The sequence below is a fragment of the Thalassophryne amazonica genome, chromosome 4, assembly GCF_902500255.1.
Source record: "Thalassophryne amazonica chromosome 4, fThaAma1.1, whole genome shotgun sequence".
Lineage (NCBI taxonomy): Eukaryota > Metazoa > Chordata > Actinopteri > Batrachoidiformes > Batrachoididae > Thalassophryne > Thalassophryne amazonica.
This window is the reverse complement of record NC_047106.1, coordinates 136,142,818-136,164,088: the sequence shown is the minus strand read 5'-3', so window position 1 is coordinate 136,164,088 and position 21,271 is coordinate 136,142,818. Positions and strand designations below refer to the sequence as shown.

The window sequence follows — 21,271 nt, the reverse complement described above, 5'->3', positions numbered from 1 at the left end:
TCTTCATGCTGTGCAGAGCTTATTCTCACGTGGAGGAGGCAGGCAGCACTGAGAGAGTCATGTTCTTCAACTTCTCCAGTGCATTCAGGACCATCTGGCCTGACGTGCTCAGCAATCAGCTACGGGACATGAAGGTAGAGGCTCCACTGGTGGTCTGGATTACCAACATCCTCATGGGTCACCCACAGTATGTGAGGCTTCGAGACATAACATCGGACACCAACATCAGACATAACATAACATCAGAGCACCACAGGGGATGGTGCTGTATCCCTTCCTGTTCACACTCTACACCTTAGACTTCAGGTTCAGGTCACGGTCCTGCAACCTGCAGAAGTTCTCAGATGACTCTGCCATTGTGGGCTGCATTGGCAGTGACCAGGAGGCTGAGAACAGGAGTGTGGTGGACAGGTTTGTAGTGTGGTGTGGACGCAACAACCTGCAGCTCAACGCATCAATGACAGAGGAGCTGGTGGTGGACTTCAGAAGATGAAAGACCCATCCAAACCCACTTACCATTAATGGAACTGAGGTGGACATTGTGGACTATTACAAATACCTGGGTGTCCACATTGCCAACAAACTAGACTGACTGTTGTTGTCAGTGCAGTTTATGTGGCAAGAAGGGAAATTCATCCAGGTGAGACTGTGGACTGTTTCCACAGATGTCACCGTGAAGAGCAGAGAGGGACATGCTTTGCAAGCTTAATACCCACGACTACACTGGATGACGCTGAAATTGAGGAATGGCCTGCTGGCTGTCTCCTCTGAGTCAAGAGGCTGGATCTGTCTGTCTCCTCTGAGTCCAGAGGCTGGATCTGTCTCCTCTGAGTCTAGAGGCTGGATCTGTCTCCTCTGAGTCCAGAGACTGGATCTGTCTGTCTCCTCTGAGTCTAGAGGCTGGATCTCTCTCCTGTGAAGCAAGAGGCTGACTGTCTCCTCTGAGTCCAGAGGCTGTCTGTCTCCTCTGAGTCTAGAGGCTGGATCTGTCTGTCTCCTCTGAGTCCAGAGACTGTTTCTGTCTCCTCTGAAGCAAGAGGCTGTCCGTCGCCTCTGAGTCAAGAAGCCGTGTCTGTCTCCTATGAGTCCAGAGGCTGTCTGTCTCCTCTGAGTCCAGAGACTGTTTCTGTCTCCTCTGAAGCAAGAGGCTGTCTGTCTCCTCTGAGTCTAGAGGCTGTGTCTGTCTCCTGTGAGTCCAGAGGCCGTGTCTGTCTCCTATGAGTCCAGAGGCTGTGTCTGTCTCCTCTCAGTCCAGAGACAGTTTCTGTCTCCTCTGAGGCAAGAGGCTGTCTGTCTTCTCTGAGTCTAGAAACTGTGTCTGTCTGTCTCCTCTGAATCTAGAGGCTGTCTGTCTCCTGAGTCTAGAGGCTGTGTCTGTTTCCTTTGAGTCTAGAGGCTGTGTCCTCTGAGTCCTGAGGCTGTGTCTCTCTCCCCTGAGTCTAGAGGCTGTGTCTGTCTCATCTGAGTCGAGAGACTGTGTCTGTCTCCTCTGAGTCCAGAGGCTGTGTCTGTCTCATCTGAGTCTAGAGACTGTTTCTGTCTCATCTGAGGCAAGAGACTGTGTCTGTCTCCTTAAAGTCGAAAGGCTGTGACCTCTGAGTCCTGAGGCTGTGTCTGTCTCATCTGATTCCAGAGGCTGTGTCTGTCTCATCTGAGTCCAGAGGCTGTGTCTGTCACCTCTGAGTCCTGAGGCTGTCTGTCACCTCTGAGTCTAGAGACTGTGTCTGTCTCCTCTGAGTCTAGAGGCTGTGTCTGTCTCATCTGAGTCGAGAGACTGTGTCTGTCTCCTCTGAGTCTAGAGGCTGTGTCTGTCTCCTGTAAGTCCAAAGGCTGTGTCTGTCTCCTCTGAGTCTAGAGACTGTTTCTGTCTCATCTGAGTCTAGAGACTGTTTCTGTCTCCTATGAGGCAAGAGGCTGTTTCTGTCTCATCTGAGTCGAGAGACTGTGTCTGTCTCCTCTGAGTCTAGAGGCTGTGTCTGTCTCCTGTAAGTCTAGAGGCTGTGTCTGTCTCCTCTGAGTCTAGAGGCTGTGTCTGTCTCCTGTAAGTCTAGAGGCTGTGTCTGTCTCCTGTAAGTCCAGAGGTTGTGTCTGTCTCCTCTGAGTCTAGAGACTGTTTCTGTCTCATCTGAGTCTAGAGACTGTTTCTGTCTCCTATGAGGCAAGAGGCTGTTTCTGTCTGTCTCCTCTGAGTCTAGAGGCTGTGTCTGTCTCCTGTAAGTCTAGAGGCTGTGTCTGTCTCCTGTAAGTCCAGAGGCTGTGTCTGTCTCATCTGAGTCTAGAGACTGTTTCTGTCTCCTATGAGGCAAGAGGCTGTTTCTGTCTGTCTCCTCTGAGTCTAGAGGCTGTGTCTGTCTCCTGTAAGTCTAGAGGCTGTGTCTGTCTCCTGTAAGTCCAGAGGCTGTGTCTGTCTCCTCTGAGTCTAGAGACTGTTTCTGTCTCCTCTGAGTCTAGAGGCTGTTTCTGTCTCATCTGAGTCTAGAGACTGTTTCTGTCTCCTATGAGGCAATAGGCTGTTTCTGTCTCCTCTGAGTCTAGAGGCTGTTTCTGTCTGTCTCCTCTGAGTCTAGAGGCTGTGTCTGTCTCCTGTAAGTCCAGAGGCTGTGTCTGTCTCCTCTGAGTCTAGAGACTGTTTCTGTCTCATCTGAGTCTAGAGACTGTTTCTGTCTCCTATGAGTCTAGAGGCTGTGTCTGTCTCCTGTAAGTCCAGAGGCTGTGTCTGTCTCCTGTAAGTCCAGAGGCTGTGTCTGTCTCCTCTGAGTCTAGAGACTGTTTCTGTCTCCTCTGAGTCTAGAGGCTGTTTCTGTCTCCTATGAGGCAAGAGGCTGTTTCTGTCTCCTCTGAGTCTAGAGGCTGTTTCTGTCTGTCTCCTCTGAGTCTAGAGGCTGTGTCTGTCTCCTGTAAGTCCAGAGGCTGTGTCTGTCTCCTCTGAGTCTAGAGACTGTTTCTGTCTCATCTGAGTCTAGAGACTGTTTCTGTCTCCTATGAGGCAAGAGGCTGTTTCTGTCTGTCTCCTCTGAGTCTAGAGGCTGTGTCTGTCTCCTGTAAGTCCAGAGGCTGTGTCTGTCTCCTGTAAGTCCAGAGGCTGTGTCTGTCTCCTCTGAGTCTAGAGACTGTTTCTGTCTCCTCTGAGTCTAGAGGCTGTTTCTGTCTCCTATGAGGCAAGAGGCTGTTTCTGTCTCCTCTGAGTCTAGAGGCTGTTTCTGTCTGTCTCCTCTGAGTCTAGAGGCTGTGTCTGTCTCCTGTAAGTCCAGAGGCTGTGTCTGTCTCCTCTGAGTCTAGAGGCTGTGTCTGTCTCCTCTGAGTCTAGAGACTGTTTCTGTCTCATCTGAGTCTAGAGACTGTTTATGTCTGTCTCCTCTGAGTCTAGAGGCTGTGTCTGTCTCCTCTGAGTCTAGAGACTGTTTCTGTCTCATCTGAGTCTAGAGACTGTTTCTGTCTCCTATGAGGCAAGAGGCTGTTTCTGTCTGTCTCCTCTGAGTCTAGAGACTGTTTCTGTCTCATCTGAGTCTAGAGACTGTTTCTGTCTCCTATGAGGCAAGAGGCTGTTTCTGTCTCATCTGAGTCTAGAGACTGTTTCTGTCTGTCTCCTCTGAGTCTAGAGGCTGTGTCTGTCTCCTCTGAGTCTAGAGACTGTTTCTGTCTCATCTGAGTCTAGAGACTGTTTCTGTCTGTCTCCTCTGAGTCTAGAGGCTGTGTCTGTCTCCTCTGAGTCTAGAGACTGTTTCTGTCTCATCTGAGTCTAGAGACTGTTTCTGTCTCCTATGAGGCAAGAGGCTGTTTCTGTCTGTCTCCTCTGAGTCTAGAGGCTGTGTCTGTCTCCTCTGAGTCTAGAGACTGTTTCTGTCTCATCTTAGTCTAGAGACTGTTTCTGTCTCCTATGAGGCAAGAGGCTGTTTCTGTCTGTCTCCTCTGAGTCTAGAGGCTGTGTCTGTCTCCTGTATGTCTAGAGGCTGTGTCTGTCTCCTGTAAGTCCAGAGGCTGTGTCTGTCTCCTCTGAGTCTAGAGGCTGTTTCTGTCTGTCTCCTCTGAGTCTAGAGGCTGTGTCTGTCTCCTCTGAGTCTAGAGACTGTTTCTGTCTCATCTGAGTCTAGAGACTGTTTCTGTCTCCTATGAGGCAAGAGGCTGTTTCTGTCTCCTCTGAGTCTAGAGGCTGTTTCTGTCTGTCTCCTCTGAGTCTAGAGGCTGTTTCTGCCTGTCTCCTCTGAGTCTAGAGGCTGTTTCTGCCTGTCTCCTCTGAGTCTAGAGGCTGTTTCTGCCTGTCTCCTCTGGATCCAGTTTTGTCACAAGTAAAATGGTAAATGGGCTGCTTTTATATAGCATCTGCATCAGACACTCAAAGCGCTTTACAATAATGCCTCACATTCACCCCGATGTCAGGGTGCTGCCATACAAGGTACTCACTACACACCAGGAGCAACTAGGGGATTAAGGACTTTGCCTAAGGGCCCTTAGTGATTTTCCGGTCAGGCTGGGATTTGAACCGAGGATCCTCTGGTCTCAAGCCCAACGTTTTAACCACTAGACCATCACCCTAGTGAAAAGAATGCATTACTTGGACAAATGTCTTTTAGTTTTTTGAAGTACTGCACTGTCAGGTAGGTCAGGTAGGTCAGGTGATGGTACTTTACCAATGTCACTTCATGTTTCCTGTTTCTTTTCAAGAGGTGTTTGAATTCAGATACCAGAATCAGAATCAGAACAGCCTTTATTCACCAAGTCTCTACAAAAATCCAAGGAATTTGACTCCGGTTTGAACTGTACTCTCTCTGTATGAGCATGTATAAATATACACTAAACACTGAATAATTCACAGTAAAAATGTGCAAATAAACCAAACAGAGATGGAGATGTACAGGACAGACTGGATGATGGATGTGTAGAAGATGATGAACAGTTCCTGGGGCAGGTTGAACTTGCTGAGCTGTCTGAGGAAGTTCATCCTCTGCTGTGCCTTTTTCCTGATGGAGTCTATGTGGGAGGGACATCAGATCCTGGGAGATGGTGGATCCCAGCAACTCGAAAGTGTCCACAGTCGACACAGTGCTGTTGAGGATCATGGGGGGGAGGTTCCACCTGAACTCCACTATCATCTCCACAGTCTTGAGTGGGTTCAGGTTCAGTTTGTTCTGACCACACCAGTAATCTCAATCACTGAGATTACTGCACCAAATGGGACGTAATTGTTTATCAGAATGATGAATGACTGAGATGTTCTTATGATGTATCATGTGTTGATGTCCTTTGCATTGCAAAAGTACATGTATACACACACACACACACAGACACACTGCCAAACACAATCTATGTTTTACACAGTGAGTTAAAAATAAAAATGTTTTGACATGAAAAACCTTTTTGCTGGTCATGTTGTCATTTGTGCATCTAAACTCTGACCCAGAAGTCACAGGGGCCAATCAAAATGTGTGTTTACACTGTTCATTGTATGATTTAAAATCTAAGATGGATGTTCATTTGAATGACGCAATGCATTGATGGTGCCATCTGTGATGGTATGGGAGATGCTGGCTTTTGAACTTTGTGCTGGTAACAATCTGGATGGTCTTTTTCCTCTTTTGTCCAGAGTACACGACGTCCATGATTTCCAAAAACAATTTGAAATGTGGACTCATCAGACCACAGCAAACTTTTCCACTTTGTGTCTGTCCATTTCAAATGAGCTCAGGCTCAGCTCAGATTTCACTTTTAACAAGAGATTTTGTGATGGAAAGCCGCGCGGAAGCTTTGCGCGTCACGACCGATTCGCTGATGAAGCGAGACAAAGGAACACCTCCATTTCGTAGTGTTAGAGGACAAGTTGGGACATGCCCAGCTCTCCACAAGTTCTCTTATACTCACTCGACTGGTAAGCACTGAAAGCCGAGATAGGTACGACAAAATCTCTTGTTAAAAGTGAAATCTGCCGGAAAATGGCTGATGTCCAGCTCTTGTGATAACCAGAGAAAGAGCACACGACGGTCTCGTATCCACAGAGCCATCAGCTTAGAAATGATCCAGTGGATTGTGCCGTGACGTCGCAGCTCGGAGCGCGGCGCACCGACCGTCCTTAAAGGGGTCCTTAAAGCTGTAGTTAAAGTCCTTATTCTCTGTGAAGCCCGTAAAATTTTCACCAAAAGCCAGATAAATTTTTCGAATGGTTTCCAGGTGCCAGTCTCTAACAGCTTCTGAAAAAATTCTGATGGAAAAAAAGTCCTTTTCATTCCGCCATTTCCAGACAATGAAAATCCGACGAGGGGGCGGGACCACTCCTTCCACAAGGCGTGCTCACAGGCGAATGACGTCACCGACAGGCGTGGAAAAACTCACACATGCGCACGAGGGTTCAAGCATGTCTGACGTAAAACCATATGAATGAAATCCATATAGTTTTTTTAAAAAATAAAAAGGACCGTTACTTTATGGACACACCATGTATTATGGACTGTAGATGATGGAATCCCTAAATTCCTTGCAATTGAACATTGAGAAACATTGTTCTTAAACTGCTGGACTATTTTTTCAGGCAGTTGTTCACAAAGTGGTGATCCTTTGCTTGTGAACAGCTGAGCCTTTTGGGGACGCTCCTTTTATATCCAATCATGTCACTCACCTGTTTCCAATTAACGTGTTCACCTGTGGAATGTTCCAAACAGGTGTTCTTTGAGCATTCATCAACTTTCACAGTCTTTTGTTGCCGCTGTCCCAACTTTTTGAAACGTGTTGCAGGCATCCATTTCAAAGTGAGCAAATATTTGCACAAAAACAATAAAGTTTATCAGTCTGAACATTAAATATCTTGTCTTTGTGGTGTATTCAATTGAAAATAGGTTGAAGAAGATTTGCAAATCATTGTATTCTGTTTTTATTTACATTTTACACAACGTCCCAACTTCACTGGAATTGGGTTGTAAATCCTGAGAACACGTATTTTGGTTTATCTGTTTCTGAAATGTAAGAATGGAAAGAAAGCAAAGGCAAATTAAACTTTCACTGTCAGATCAATTTAAAATCCTAAGACTGATCAATTCCCCAGTTCTCATCATAATAGTAATTTATTAATTCATCACTTAGCTTCTGATCACTTGTGGTTGTGAGTAAGTTACTGTAAAGTGGTTTGGCAGCATTTAAAATATTTTCACTCAAGTTTAATCTGGCTTTCAGAAGTGAAATGATACTTACCAGTGAGCACAATAAACACAAGCATCATATTGAAGGAAGAACTTTCCCCTTCTGGAAACAGAACGGGCCGACATCTCCAACAGGATGGTCCCACAGCACTTTAACATGGCCACTTACAAAGAACTGGTACCGCCGAATGGCTTCCTGAACGTGCAGACACTGTGCTTTCTCTCTTTCCTGGTATCTTACTGACACGCATTCTTGCCAACCACGTCAATGCACATGCTTGGATGTGATATCAATGTTTGTGAACAAGAAGAATCCCTAAAAGGTGTGGAGATTATGATTATGATTATGATGATGATGATTATTATTATTAAGTAATCAGATAGCATAATATAAAGCAATAATTTAAGGAAGTAAATTTAAGGTAAAATTGTGTGGCAGATTCAAATTGCCACCAAAATTTGCTCAACTCGAGCTCTGTAGAGGTGGGCGGATCAATCTTAATATCAAAAATATTGATACCAACGCTGGTATTGATACTGAATGATCCTTGTGTAAAAAGATTGATACTCAAGCTTTTTTTCTCTCCTGTACGCAATGACTGCTGCAAAGTCTACTCTCTGTCTGTAAGAGCAGCGCTGCGCTGTGTCACACAACACGGAGTAGTGCACCCTTGAATTGTGGTTTGTCAGCCCTCTACCTCAGGAGATTTTGTTTTAAGTTGTGTTGAGTTATATTTTTTTAAACAAAAATGTTGATTGTGATAATAAAGTATTTTGTTGTCATGTACAATGTTTAGCGAAATTCCATCCTAGGTCTTTTGGATCCTTTGGATTTATGAAGCTTAAACATGAAAACATATCGGTATCGGTGATAACAGGCCTGTATTTACTTGGTATCGGATCAATACCAAAATTCCCAGTATTGCCCACCTCTAAAGCGCTGTGCCACAAAATAAAGTCATCATGATCCATATGTGATGGCGCGAGCACACCTCACTTCTGACAAAGTGACGAATCTGAAGGGTGAGAATTTGTTCTCCCGCGACTGGCCGCCCGATGAAAACCCACTCGGGCTATATTGCTTGTCTCCTGAAATCAGCTGTTTTTTTTATTGTCTCTAACTTGCTTCTGTCAGTTACTTTTCAGCTCTCACCAAGATTTATACATCAAACTGGCATGAACCACTGTATATTAAATTGACCTTTCTGACGAGTCTGACCCCTTTGAAAAGTGACTAAATTACATGTATTTGTATTGAGTTTGGCGATGTTTTAATCGGCCACCAGAGGGCGCTGGGGTAAAGTCCGCGGCAACCCATAGTACTTTTGATCTTTGACGGATGCAATAATAATTATTTTTCGATAAATGTAGCAACATGTAGCAACAACCTGACAGGCTTTCCCCCCCACTGAGCCTAAACAGGTAACAACAGGCCATCAAGGTGCTATAATAAAAACACACCTACTGTGTTTATTTGTTTTGTTTATGTATGCATTTTACACACCGATCATAATATCCTCCTCCTACATCCAGTATCGGACAGTGGAGCAGCTGTTTGCGCCTACAGGAGAATGCAAGCAGGTGTGTCAAGTCCACAAAGTTACACAGATCCATATCAGAGCTGCCTTCAAAATAAAATCGGATTATTTGTTGGGCATCGGGTCATTTTACTAAATCGTTAACCATCTTGCATTATGACGCTAACGGTTGCAAAGAGCTACGGGAGCACTCAGAAGAGCCCATACCTCAGCCAAGGAAGGGCAGGCCCCCAAATCAACAGATAGATAATGAATAAAATCACCAGTTTTCTACCTACAGCAAGTAACTGCTTCTTTGACACAAACTCATTCCATAGGTGTCATAGGTTGATGAAGATGACTCCAAAAGCTTGAAAACTTGGACTTTCACACTCCTGCAAAGACATGGTCAAATGCATCTGTCCAGCGACTTTAGGATTATAAACTTTTTCCAGAGGTTTCTTATCATCATAGTTGGCGCTGGCAGAAAGATAAGGTCCCTGCTGATACAACTGAATCTCTCAATGAGTTCAGCACTCTCACCACACACACACACACACACACACACACACACACACACACACACACACACACACACACACACACACACACACACACACACACACACACACACACACACCGCTGAAGGATGAGTGGAGGAAGTTCCTCAATCCTCAATAAGAAACAGTGTTTTAAGACACCTGGTCACTGTAGTCTATATTACTTTGCTGAAACAGTGTGTATTATGAGTTATGACCGTTTGTAAATTGGTGAGTTTGAAGGTAAAATGCCAACAAAATACGGCACGTGTTTATCTTATGCTGAAATGTGAAACCGGAAGTGGTGCTGTTCGCTGCGCGCGGCTTGACGGTCGGGTGCAGCCTGTAGGAGCGGCTGGTTCCTCCCAGCACTCAGAGCAGAAACGAAGCTTTTCTCGCAGCGGCGGCGTACAGCACGTACAAAAATCCACTGCAAGACAAGAACACTTTCTTTAGTCACATAGCCCTCCCCATCCCGCCGTTTTTACCTGTTCAGTTGTTTTTTTGTTTGTTTGTTTGGCGCACTCCGGTTTGCTGACATGGTAGATTATCACGCCGTCAATAACCCGAGTGCTCCCGGCGGGCCGCAGCAGACCTACATGGAGCAGGAGAACGACTGGGACCGGGACCTGCTTTTGGACCCGGCCTGGGAGAAGCAGCAGAGGAAGGTAAGGAGCTGAGGTCGGGCTCGGCCTGGCAGAACCGAGCCGGCGGGCGGAGGTGGGACCGGAACCGAACACGGGCCGCGGCAGTAGCTAGCGCCGTTTCCACCAGCCAGCCAGCCAGCCAACAGGCCCTCCTGCTTCTTAACTCCAAACTCTTTCATTTCACTTATTTGCTTAAACGTTGTTCTTTCTGCCTGTAAATGCTGCGCGCGGCTGCTGGTGTTAGCTGCTGCTGCTAGCCCAGCTCAGAGCTTCTCTTTCGGAACACTTTTTCTTCTTTCACTGTTAAAAACATGACACAAACATTCTTATTGTTACGGTTTGGGGAATTTTTCGGACTGGGGGCCGTTTATTTTCTCACCGATACTATTTTCTTGTAGGCCAGCTGTTTGATTAGAGCTCTTCTGCGCAATATGGGCAGTGCACCCGGACTACATTGGAATTCCAAAACTTCCAGAATTGCCCAAATTTTAAATAGCCACTTGTGATTTTTTTTTATTTTTTTAAATGGGACCATATCCTGTTCCCTCTCATTCAACTTAAGGTATTTTGTGTGTTTAAGGAAAATGAAGCTCCATATAACTGAAAGACCACTGAGATACCAGTCCCTTCCAGAAGCATGTGTTACAGAACTGGGGCAAGCTCAAATTTTAAAACTTGAACAATACTTTTGCTTTGGGACCATACGTTAGTGCACTTCTGGACGTCTTGTACGATAGCAGTGTTCCAGTTGTGGTTCAGACCCAGTTCTCCAGTTTTTTTTTTTTTCAATAGGGCAACGCAGTCTCGTTTGAACCCTGTGTGATATCGTGGGATTTGGCCACTTATGGGAAAAGCAGTAGCTACGTGTATGGACCCGTATCTACAGAGACCGTTCTAAAGATACAGAGGGTGTCTTTCTGACCAATCAGAATGCGCAAATTGTCCGTACCCGTACCATACGCGGCTAAAGGTCTGGCAAGACTTCAAAACTTATCCGTACATTGTCCGTATCTTCAGTGAACCCATAGAGCTGTATATGAGAACTAGAGTCCGCACTCCCAGTGCTGCACACTAAACGAAAACCTCCCTTCATGGACAGCGACATGACATCTCCTAACCGGGCAAAATATTGATGAAGTACCCGGATGTTAATGCATTTTCAATGGGGATTCGCGACTGAACACACTCAGAAAAATGCTCGCAAAAAACGTGTTAAAATGCCATTTTGACTTGGATATCGAGCCAGTAAAATTAATTTACATTAAATTATGTCAGGAAAGTATTAAACTTACTCTGGCACACACTTAAAGTTACACAGATCTGCGCTGTTCAAGCTGCTGAGCTGAGGCGTCCTGCTGCAGCTGCTGTGTTCAATGCAGCACGTCTCCATACCTTTAGCAGTCCCATAGAAGATACTGATGTACGTACCCGTAGCCACTTCGTATGGGAACAGCCGATCCCATTGTGCAATATATATACACAGCATAACTTCACATGGAAAAATGGTGTACTGTATTGTTTTCGTCTGCAATCACCGAAGCAGTTGCGAAAAGTGTTTTTTTTTTTTCTGTTCTGCACTGAGCAGAAGAATTTTCCTGGTTTGCTGCATTTAAGCTGAGTTTGGCAGTCTGAAAACTCAATTAGTTGAGTAACTTGAATAATTCGGTTACAAAAAATGTTCGAGGAAAATTCTGTGCCTTGAAGCTTCGTTTAACGTTGTACTACGTGTGCCAGGCCTGTGTGTGGCGCTGCAACGTCCCCAGAAAAAAACAGACTAGAGCATAACAGCTATCAAATTAGCAATGATGGCTACAGCTTTCCAAGACGACACACAGAGTAAAATAAAGCCTTTAAAGAGAAAGAGGGTCCATGTTGATCATCTGAAATAGCCTTACTGCACATTTAAAGCGAAGCAGTGTGTTTGCTTATTTTTAAAAACACATGGTCCACTCAACGTGGGGAGTGACTATTCTCGCGGTCAGCGTGATGTTACATGTAACATAATTTCTAGGCGCCATCTTTGTTTGGGGGAAACGTGAGCATGTCCGCAAAGTTTGTTGTTTCTCTACTTCCAAGTTGTTGTTTTTTTTTTTTTTTTTGGTGATGTATCAGTACAAAGAGAATTTGCCACCTCAGGCATGGAATCGATACAGAAAGAAGCTGGAGTTGGCAGGAATCCGAAAATACCCGTATAAAATTATTGCAGATGACTGGTTAGACGATCCTAAACAATGGCCAGAGATGGATTAAAAAGACGTCTGCACATACTTCATCAGGAGTCCTTGTGAGTATTCTTTTATATATATAAGAATAATAATTGTGATAATTGTATCAGTTAAGCCCCAGTCACATGGCACTAACGATGGACACTGAAGCCAAAACAAAACAAGAAATCTGGACTTGCGTTGACTTTCAGAGACATCATTTAACCGTCATCTAGCTTCGTTTCTGTAGCTGGCGCTTTATCAGAATTTTCAAACTTGAAAAATGTGAACGGATCCTGACGATAACCTCAATTCATAAATATTAACACAACTCTTGGGATAACTCTTGGTTGATGTACAACCCGGAATACACCGACTTTTGGGCATTTTCGTGCTGCTTTCAATGTTACAGAAGTCACGTAATTCCCCCAAACTAAGATGGCGGCTCGCTTCCGGCTATGAAATTTCCGGATTTCCGGATGTCCGACTGCGAGAATTGACCTGATGGCCGGTTGCTTTCTCTGCTCGGTGCGAGTCACAACTCCGTTGCGGCTACACTGGCAAAAGGCAGAAGTCTAGTCTTTCTTCTGTGTTTTTTGTTTTTTTGGGCAACGCACAAAACTTCACAAACACAGTAACTTAAATAAAATAATAATAATAAAACTGACTGTGAGGCTTTGCATGTTCAACCTCCAGCTGAAATGCATCTGCTGAATAGCAGAGAGGGGGGGGATGAAAAAAATCACGCAGGGACCCAGTCCACCAACCTTTATAAAAAACAAACAAAAAAACATTAAAAATGATTCAGTTTTACAAGTTGGAGAAAACAAAAGAGAAAGCCACATCCCATCATCATTTCAGCAAAATGTCAACACTTTGGCACCGCAACATTGTGCCATTGCTTAGGGAGAGCCCTGGACTATTGATGTTATTTAAAAACGCAAAAGTACTTTATCCGACTACTCGGTTAATCGCCAGAATAAATGATAGAATGCTCAATTACTAAAATAATTGATAGCTGTAGCCCTACTGAAAATATGACACATTTCCTCACTCAGAACGGCTCTGTTGCGTCTCCTCACTGAGAGAGAAAGAGAGCCGGATAGACAGAGAGAGAGAGACGCAGAAAGAGTGCACTGTCTAAATCTTGAATACATGGAGCTGCGCTTACTGTGTCAGTCCTTTCTCTGCTTGCTGGACTTTTGACCAATCAGAAAGCCATAATGAACAGCTGGACAGCCGCAGGACAAATAAGACATGCAGAGGACAAAACAACAAACAAACGTGCAAGTAACGGCAAAGTTTTCTGCCTGAGCTCTGCTCAAAGTTATGAACGTGCACAAAACTTTCTGATGAACTTGGTGGACATCAGCTGACAAGGAACGCATTTTGCGAATGGGAAAAGGACTTTTGTTGGACAAAAATGAACACGAATGCATAGAATCAGTTCTTTGTACGTTTCGTTGATCCGTCACAGTGTGACTGGGGCTAACCTTTAGTCCACCACTATGAATTTCCATTCTAGTGCATTGCTTTTTTTCCCCTCTCTTGATTGTGTAAACCTCTGCTCTAATTAGATGAATGTCACTAATTAACATTGTTCACTCTCCTCTGTTGTCATGCATGACCGAATTGATTTCAGACACCCAGTGTTACTAAATAACTGCTGGACCTAAGTGTGGTCATCATATTTGTACAATTTTTTTTCTTAAATAAAACAAAAGAACTTTTAACACCACCTAAGTCCCATCACACTTTCTAACACAAGCATGACATTTATAATAAACTATTTTACTGTGCCGTTAACATCACTGTTACACTGAAGTGCTGTTATTGATTAGTGCACGTTCCGCTCACCAAGTTGTTGGTACTCACCGGTGGCTGGGCTCCTCTGAGCAGAGCACCAGGCATTTATGTTGCCAGCCATACTTTTACTACCTCAGCAGATCACGTGTGAAGACAAGCATTCTTATTTCAGCTCCACTGTTGTCCTGTGGTTGATCATATCTGAGAAGAAGACGCACGCTTTACTTTACTGCACTTGATGCAATAATGAGCGAGTTCCCAAATGTGCTCCAAACACTTTCATGCTGTGAAACCAGCACCTGAGAGTGATCAGGCTGAATCATGAAGAATAAATTGAAGTGCTGTTCCATAACGGTGTATAAATGATTGATTTCATGTGTCTGTGTGTGCGTGTGCGCGCCAAGTGCTAACCGGGTTACGCACCCTGTCTTATCCATTGACAAGATGACTGGCATTCTTTGCAGTGTTGTGACTGTATACCACGCATTGAACAGTGCACTCTTATTGGACCACTCATTCACCTGAGGCAGTCTGTTCGTGGATTATGACCAAACCTGTCAGGTGCACCCTCGGCTGTTACCTCACCCTGGCCATTTGAATGCGCTGTGCGTGTTTGCACCCAAGTCACATGGGTACAGCTTAACTTGAAAAGGAAAATATCGACCAATCATTAACAGACCTGTTGCGCAATTCATGGGCTGTGGTTCAGTCTTCAGCATTCCCGACGTGAGTGAAGGGTGATGGGAATGCTGCAGGCTGGGGACATGTCATCCTGCCAGGTTTGGGTTGTGCTGGCCCAAGGCAGGTGGCGGCACCAAGGGCGAATTCCTGTGGTGTATTCACACTCGCTGTGTGCCAGTTATTGCACAAAAAGTGAGCTCATGTCTCCTGCAGGAATATCAGGAGCAGCAAATTTAATGTGTGGGAATGGCTCTGCTGACCTTGTAGTCTGTGAAAGCTCAAGGTCAACAACTGGAGCAGTTTTTTTTTTTGCTGTCTCTGTCACACTCATTTGGTTGAATAATACAAGGATGGAAGAAGGCGACGATGCTTAGGAATTCTTAGTATTCATGGAATGACTGTTGACATGAAATACTGTGCCTAAGTTCATAACCAGGCTTCCTGATTGTATTTGCTTGTGTTAAAAGAAATGTAATCTGTCAGAAAACATGACTTCTATTAGCTTCATTTGAAGCTAAACCTTCAGCATTATGATTATGCTCTGTGTAGCAATAATTAGTGTGTGAATGTTTTTTTTTTTTTTTCAGGGTATCAGTGCCTCCTTGGCAGATGTTGAACATTGTGCCTGCAGCATGTTGTTCATGTTGCACACTGAGCTCAGCGTTTCTCATATCGTCCTAATATCTGTTCCCAGAACAGCATAGGCCAGTTCGTGCACCTTGTGAAAGGCGGTGCTCCTCGTTCGCACTGCTGATGGGTCGACCACAAGTTGAAACATGTTTACGTACATAGTGGCACCAATAAATATTCATTGTAACTCTCGGCACTGTGAGATAGTACATGTAACTCCAGTATTGGGCTACACATGCTGTTTTTCATGTTGTGAAGCAATCCACCACCATTTTTATTTAACACTTTTTTTCAGTGACGAATATGACTGGAAAAAAGCCTTTTATTTGACTGAAAGTCACAAAATGCAAAACAATGTAGGTGCATTTTGAAAAGTTTTGATTAATCATCTTGTAATGAATGGTACTTCAGTTGTGCTTTCTGAGTATGAATCATCGTGCCACACAGTCTTACCTGCTCCGACAGCAGACTGCAGTACAGACATTCTTCCGTGAGTCTGAAAAGACATTGCAGTGATGACGGCGCATCCCCGAAAAGCTCGGAGATTTTCAACATAAAGTGCTTCGAATGGCCACAAAAAAGCCAAAAGACTTTGGATGCTGGAGTGTCGTCTATCCCCCCGCCTTGAGAGATGGCGTTTCATCTCACCAACAAATTGTTAGATCTCATGTCGTACCTCATGAGTAATAAGCGAAGTGAGCATCTTGGACCGCGCAGTGCGTTATGGGTATGCTAAATTTTTCGGCTACCAATCCACATTCAAAGACGGCAGAAAGCAGCAAGGAGTGCTATGATTTGGACCATTTCAACTGCTGGAAAGTTGATGATTTAAAGCGTTTTTGTAAGCTCCACGGATTGCCTGTTACAGCCAGGACTGCGTACGGCAGTAGAGAGAAACGGAAAGAAGAGCTGGCTCCCCTTGTGTGTGCTGCTTCGGTACACAAACTAGGACTCGGCAGAGCCTTGCAATTGTGTGTTTTCAGCCACCTTTCGAGCCTATAAATTCCATTCGAGCATTTGAAAATAGCACAGTGCGCACCTGTCATTACTGTATGCGTCGCTTAAGGCTTAAAGCCTTTGAAACAATCCCTTTAAGCCTCAACTTTCACAGTCCTCAAACACTACCGTATACGAAATTCAATGGTAGCGGTGTGTGTTTGGTAGCTGGAATTGTTGACCCACGCATGTGCAGATGAGTTGCGCACTTTGCTTATTAGCTCTTGTCCCCCTGGTTTCCTTGACTTGTCTAGTAGTTTTTGTAAAATGGAACTGTGGTTGCTGATGCAATCAGAGGAATGTTGTAACACAAGCACTTGAATCAGTGTTGGTATTGTCAGCAAAGCAGAAGAAATTAAGACTACTATGGAGACTCTGCCCAAATTTGTCCCCTGAGCATATGCTGCATCTGTGGAACACTGGTGTCATAGGTCAGCTGCATTGTGGTGCAGAGTCAGTTTTGGTTATTGCCTGCAAATCTTATTTTCCGGCTGTGACTGCTGTCCTACTTCTTCTGTTTGTAGCGAAGTGATTGGAGCCTATTTGTAATGTGGGGGCTCATAGCCGAAAAGCTGTTAAATGCTTTGTTTGACTGATGACACCGATAAGAAGAAATTTGAGGGAGGGGGAAATTCACATCATCTGTGGTAATTTCCTCATTCTCTAAATGGGTTGTGAGGTGATCCATGAAGGAGTAATGAAGAATATAAAGCTGCTTTCACACATGGCATGGCAGGCCTGACATGGAGGAGCTGTGCTTCAGACATGTCCCTTTCAGTTGGACTGGACATGAAATGGATTTTTAACATGCCATTATGTGGACTACGAAGTCCACATAATGTCTGAGTTTTTCAGCAATGGAGCAGGTCATCGTCCAGAGGGTTCACAATGAACATATGGGAATGTTTGTTTCTGTAGTTTGACAAGTGCAAATCTAGAAGAATATAAGCATCTGATGGTACAGAAGACCAATTAAAGGCACCATTAAAAATGTTTAACTGGAGATGAGATTTATGAACGTCTGCTGGTAAAGGCTGATGATGACACCGTCGAACACATTCAAGGAGCTCAGAAGTAGAGCTGCAGCTATTGATTATTTTAGTAATTGAGTATTCTGTCGATTATTCTGGCGAGTAATCGGATAAAAAGTATTTCTGCGTTTTAAAACATTAACAGTCCAGGGTTCTCCCTAAGTAATGGCACAGTGTCACTGCGTCATCACGGAGATTATCAAATTTAGTGTATCCCTTTCTGTTTTCCTGGGTAATTATTTATTTTTTCACATCTTTACAAGTTTTGGATCTTTCCTGGTGTCAGGCCAAAGTCTTGACATTTTGCTGAAATGGGGATGGGTTGTGGCTGTTTTTTGTTTTCCCCAACTTGCAAAATTTAACCTTTTTATTTATTTATTTATTAAGGTGGTGGACTGGGTCCCTGCATGAACACTCTCGCTGCGATTCAGCCAATGCATTTCATTTTCAGCTGGAGGTTGAACATGCAGCCTCGCAGTCACTTGTTTTTTATTATTTTATTTGAGTTCCCGTGTTTGTGAAGCATTGTGTGTTGCCCAAAAAAGCGAAAATTAAAAAGCGAAACACTCATTGCGAGTCACACAGAAGAAAGAGTGGACTTCTTCCAGAGACTGTCTGTGGCCGGGACGGAGCTGTGTGAGGGCAGAGCTGAGCCGCTCACAACGGGCAGAGAGAGGCAGCAGCCGGCCGCCGTGCGTAGAGCGGCCAGCGGGCGAAACTGTTAGAAAAAAAAAAAAAACACACTGCTTTGCTTTAAATACAAAGTAAGCTATTTTAGATGATCAGCGTGGACCGTCCTTTCCTAAAAAGCTTTAGTTCCCTCTGTTTGTCGCGTTGGAAAGCTGTAGCTTTTGTGCTAATTTGATTAGCGCCTGCTCTACCTCATCTTCTGTTTGTTTTTCTGGGGACATTACAGCGCCACACACAGGCCTGGCATATGTACTACAACGTTAAACGAAGCTTCGAGGCACAGAATTTGCCTCGAACATTTTTTGTAATCGAATTATTCGAATTACTCGACTAATCATTTCAGCCCTACTCATAAGTGATTTTTGCTGTACAGTTTTTGCATCCTGTCCTTGTTCAACCCTCTTACGAGGCACCATCCTTCACCTAAACCAGATTGAGTATTTTCAGTAGATGAGTGTCTGGAATTTGGGGTGCCAGCAAAGTCTGACAGCTTCTTATCCATTGTCAATTGAGCAAGAAGAACCAAACATTTGTAGCTGTTGTGTCCTCTGGATATGCTTACTTATGTCATACGTCAGAGTAGATAACACTGGCCATGTCGCACATCCGTCTGCTGGAACTTTGATCTGTTGTCTAAGAATAACGCAGTGGGGCAGCATTATGCCATCTTTGTTTGGTTTTGTGTAAACAAGCAAAAGCGGCATAATGAGTGATGTGATTAAAAAGGTCTGCTGTTACTTGAAGAAAACTAATTTCCTCTGAACACATTCTGCACTCTCCTTTTTGTCTTTCCAAAGCTCTAAATCTTTTCCTATAAGCCAAAAAAAAAACAACAAAAAAAACAGGATACCCCTCCTTTGTAAAATCCCCCCTTTGACTGACCTAGCCAGATGAAGAATGTTTCCGCTGTATGCTTTCACCACCACCAATGGCTGAACGGAGAGAGAACGAGGACGAAACTTGAAGCAAGAAGAACAGAGTGGCTACATTCCTTTCTGTTCAGTCCGTCTCTGATTTGATTGCTTTTTAGGCCCATGAGCAGATTTTGAATTGTGGCCAGCTGATGCCGATTGCTTTCCCAATAATCAGGGGTCAGCTGAACACGATCAGATACGGCCCCCAAACAGTTAGCACTACAACCATGGGCAGTGATTTCCACAACTGTTATACATTTACACAATCAAGTATGCATCGATGTTTTCCTTTAGTTTTATTCAAGCATACTACTTCATATTTATTTGGATCATAATACTCAAAGGTCCTGAGAGAAGCTAAATAAAAGTGTTGTAGAGAATAGCTCCTACCACATAATTTCTTTCTTATTGCTTGCTTGCTTTTTTATAGCTATAATTACTTACCGTAGATTTTAAATCTGTGGGTGATTAGGATGGGAAGGTTTGAAGGCTGGTCATGTGCAGAAGAGCGACCCAGGATATATAGGGAGAAGGATAATGAGGATGGAGCCACTGGGCAGGAGTAAAGAGGGAGGCTAAAGAGGAGGTTTCCGGAAGTGCCGAGGGAGGACATGCAGGCGTTTGGTGCGACATGGGAACAGGAAGAGGGCAGGGCGAGTGGGAGACTGATTTCCTGTGGAGACTAGGCCTGTTGGCATAATTGCTATATTGACTTATCATATGTATGTGTGTGTGTGTGTGTGTGTGTGTGTGTGTGTGTGTGTGTGTGTATATATATATATATACTCAACAAAAATATAAACGCAACACTTTTGGTTTTGCTCCCATTTTGTATGAGATGAACTCAAAGATCTAAAACTTTTTCCACATACACAATATCACCATTTCCCTCAAATATTGTTCACAAACCAGTCTAAATCTGTGATAGTGAGCACTTCTCCTTTGCTGAGATAATCCATCCCACCTCACAGGTGTGCCATATCAAGATGCTGATTAGACACCATGATTAGTGCACAGGCGTGCCTTAGACTGTCCACAATAAAAGGCCACTCTGAAAGGTGCAGTTTTGTTTTATTGGGGGGGGGGGTACCAGTCAGTATCTGGTGTGACCACCATTTGCCTCATGCAGTGCAACACATCTCCTTTGCATAGAGTTGATCAGGTTGTCAGTTGTGGCCTGTGGAATGTTGGTCCACTCCTCTTCAATGGCTGTGCGAAGTTGCTGGATATTGGCAGGAACTTGTATACGCCGGTCCAGAGCATCCCAAACATGCTCAATGGGTGACATGTCCAGTGAGTATGCTGGCCATGCAAGAACTGGGACATTTTCAGCTTCCAAGAATTGTGTACAGATCCTTGCAACATGGGGCCGTGCATTACCCTGCTGCAACACGAGGTGATGTTCTTGGATGTATGGCACAACAATGGGCCTCAGGATCTCATCACGGTATATCTGTGCATTCAAAATGCCATCAATAAAATGCACCTGTGTTCTTCGTCCATAACAGACGCCTGCCCATACCATAACCCCACCGCCACCATGGGCCACTCGATCCACAACATTGACATCAGAAAACCGCTCACCCACACGACGCCACACACGCTGTCTGCCATCTGCCCTGAACAGTGTGAACCGGGATTCATCCGTGAAGAGAACACCTCTCCAACGTGCCAAACGCCAGCGAATGTGAGCATTTGCCCACTCAAGTCGGTTACGACGACGAACTGGAGTCAGGTCGAGACCCAGATGAGGACGACGAGCATGCAGATGAGCTTCCCTTAGACGGTTTCTGACAGTTTGTGCAGAAATTCTTTGGTTATGCAAACCGATTGTTTCAGCAGCTGTCCGAGTGGCTGTTCTCAGACGATCTTGGAGGTGAACATGCTGGATGTGGAGGTCCTGGGCTGGTGTGGTTACACGTGGTCTGCGGTTGTGAGGCTGGTTGGATGTACTGCCAAATTCTCTGAAACGCCTTTGGAGACGGCTTATGGTAGAGAAATGAACATTCAATACACAAGCAACAGCTCTGGTTGACATTCCTGCTGTCAGCATGCCAATTGCACGCTCCCTCAAATCTTGCAACATCTGTGGCATTGTGCTGTGTGATAAAACTGCACCTTTCAGAGTGGCCTTTTATTGTGGGCAGTCTAAGGCACACCTGTGCACTAATCATGGTGTCTAATCAGCATCTTGATATGGCACACCTGTGAGGTGGGATGGATTATCTCAGCAAAGGACAAGTGCTCACTATCACAGATTTAGACTGGTTTGTGAACAATATTTGAGGGAAATGGTGATATTGTGTATGTGGAAAAAGTTTTAGATCTTTGAGTGTCATCTCATACAAAATGGGAGCAAAACCGTTTATATTTTTGTTGACTATGTATCAATCAATCAATTTTTTTTATATAGCGCCAAATCAATCAATCAATCAATCAATTTTTTTTTTATATAGCGCCAAATCACAACAAACAGCCGCCCCAAGGCGCTT

General features: G+C 44.4%; 1 protein-coding gene across 2 annotated transcripts in view; it reads left to right on the top strand.

Moving 5' to 3' along the window:
• The first annotated feature begins 9,547 nt into the window (after positions 1-9,547).
• The window catches only part of LOC117508808 (alpha-actinin-4), a 162,847-nt gene continuing 151,123 nt past the window's right edge, over positions 9,548-21,271 (top strand). For both annotated transcript variants that reach the window (XM_034168643.1, XM_034168642.1), the window contains exon 1: positions 9,548-9,848. In XM_034168643.1, coding sequence (XP_034024534.1) covers positions 9,720-9,848 — 129 coding nt within the window. In that variant the 5' untranslated portion in view covers positions 9,548-9,719. The remainder of the gene's footprint in view (positions 9,849-21,271) is intronic.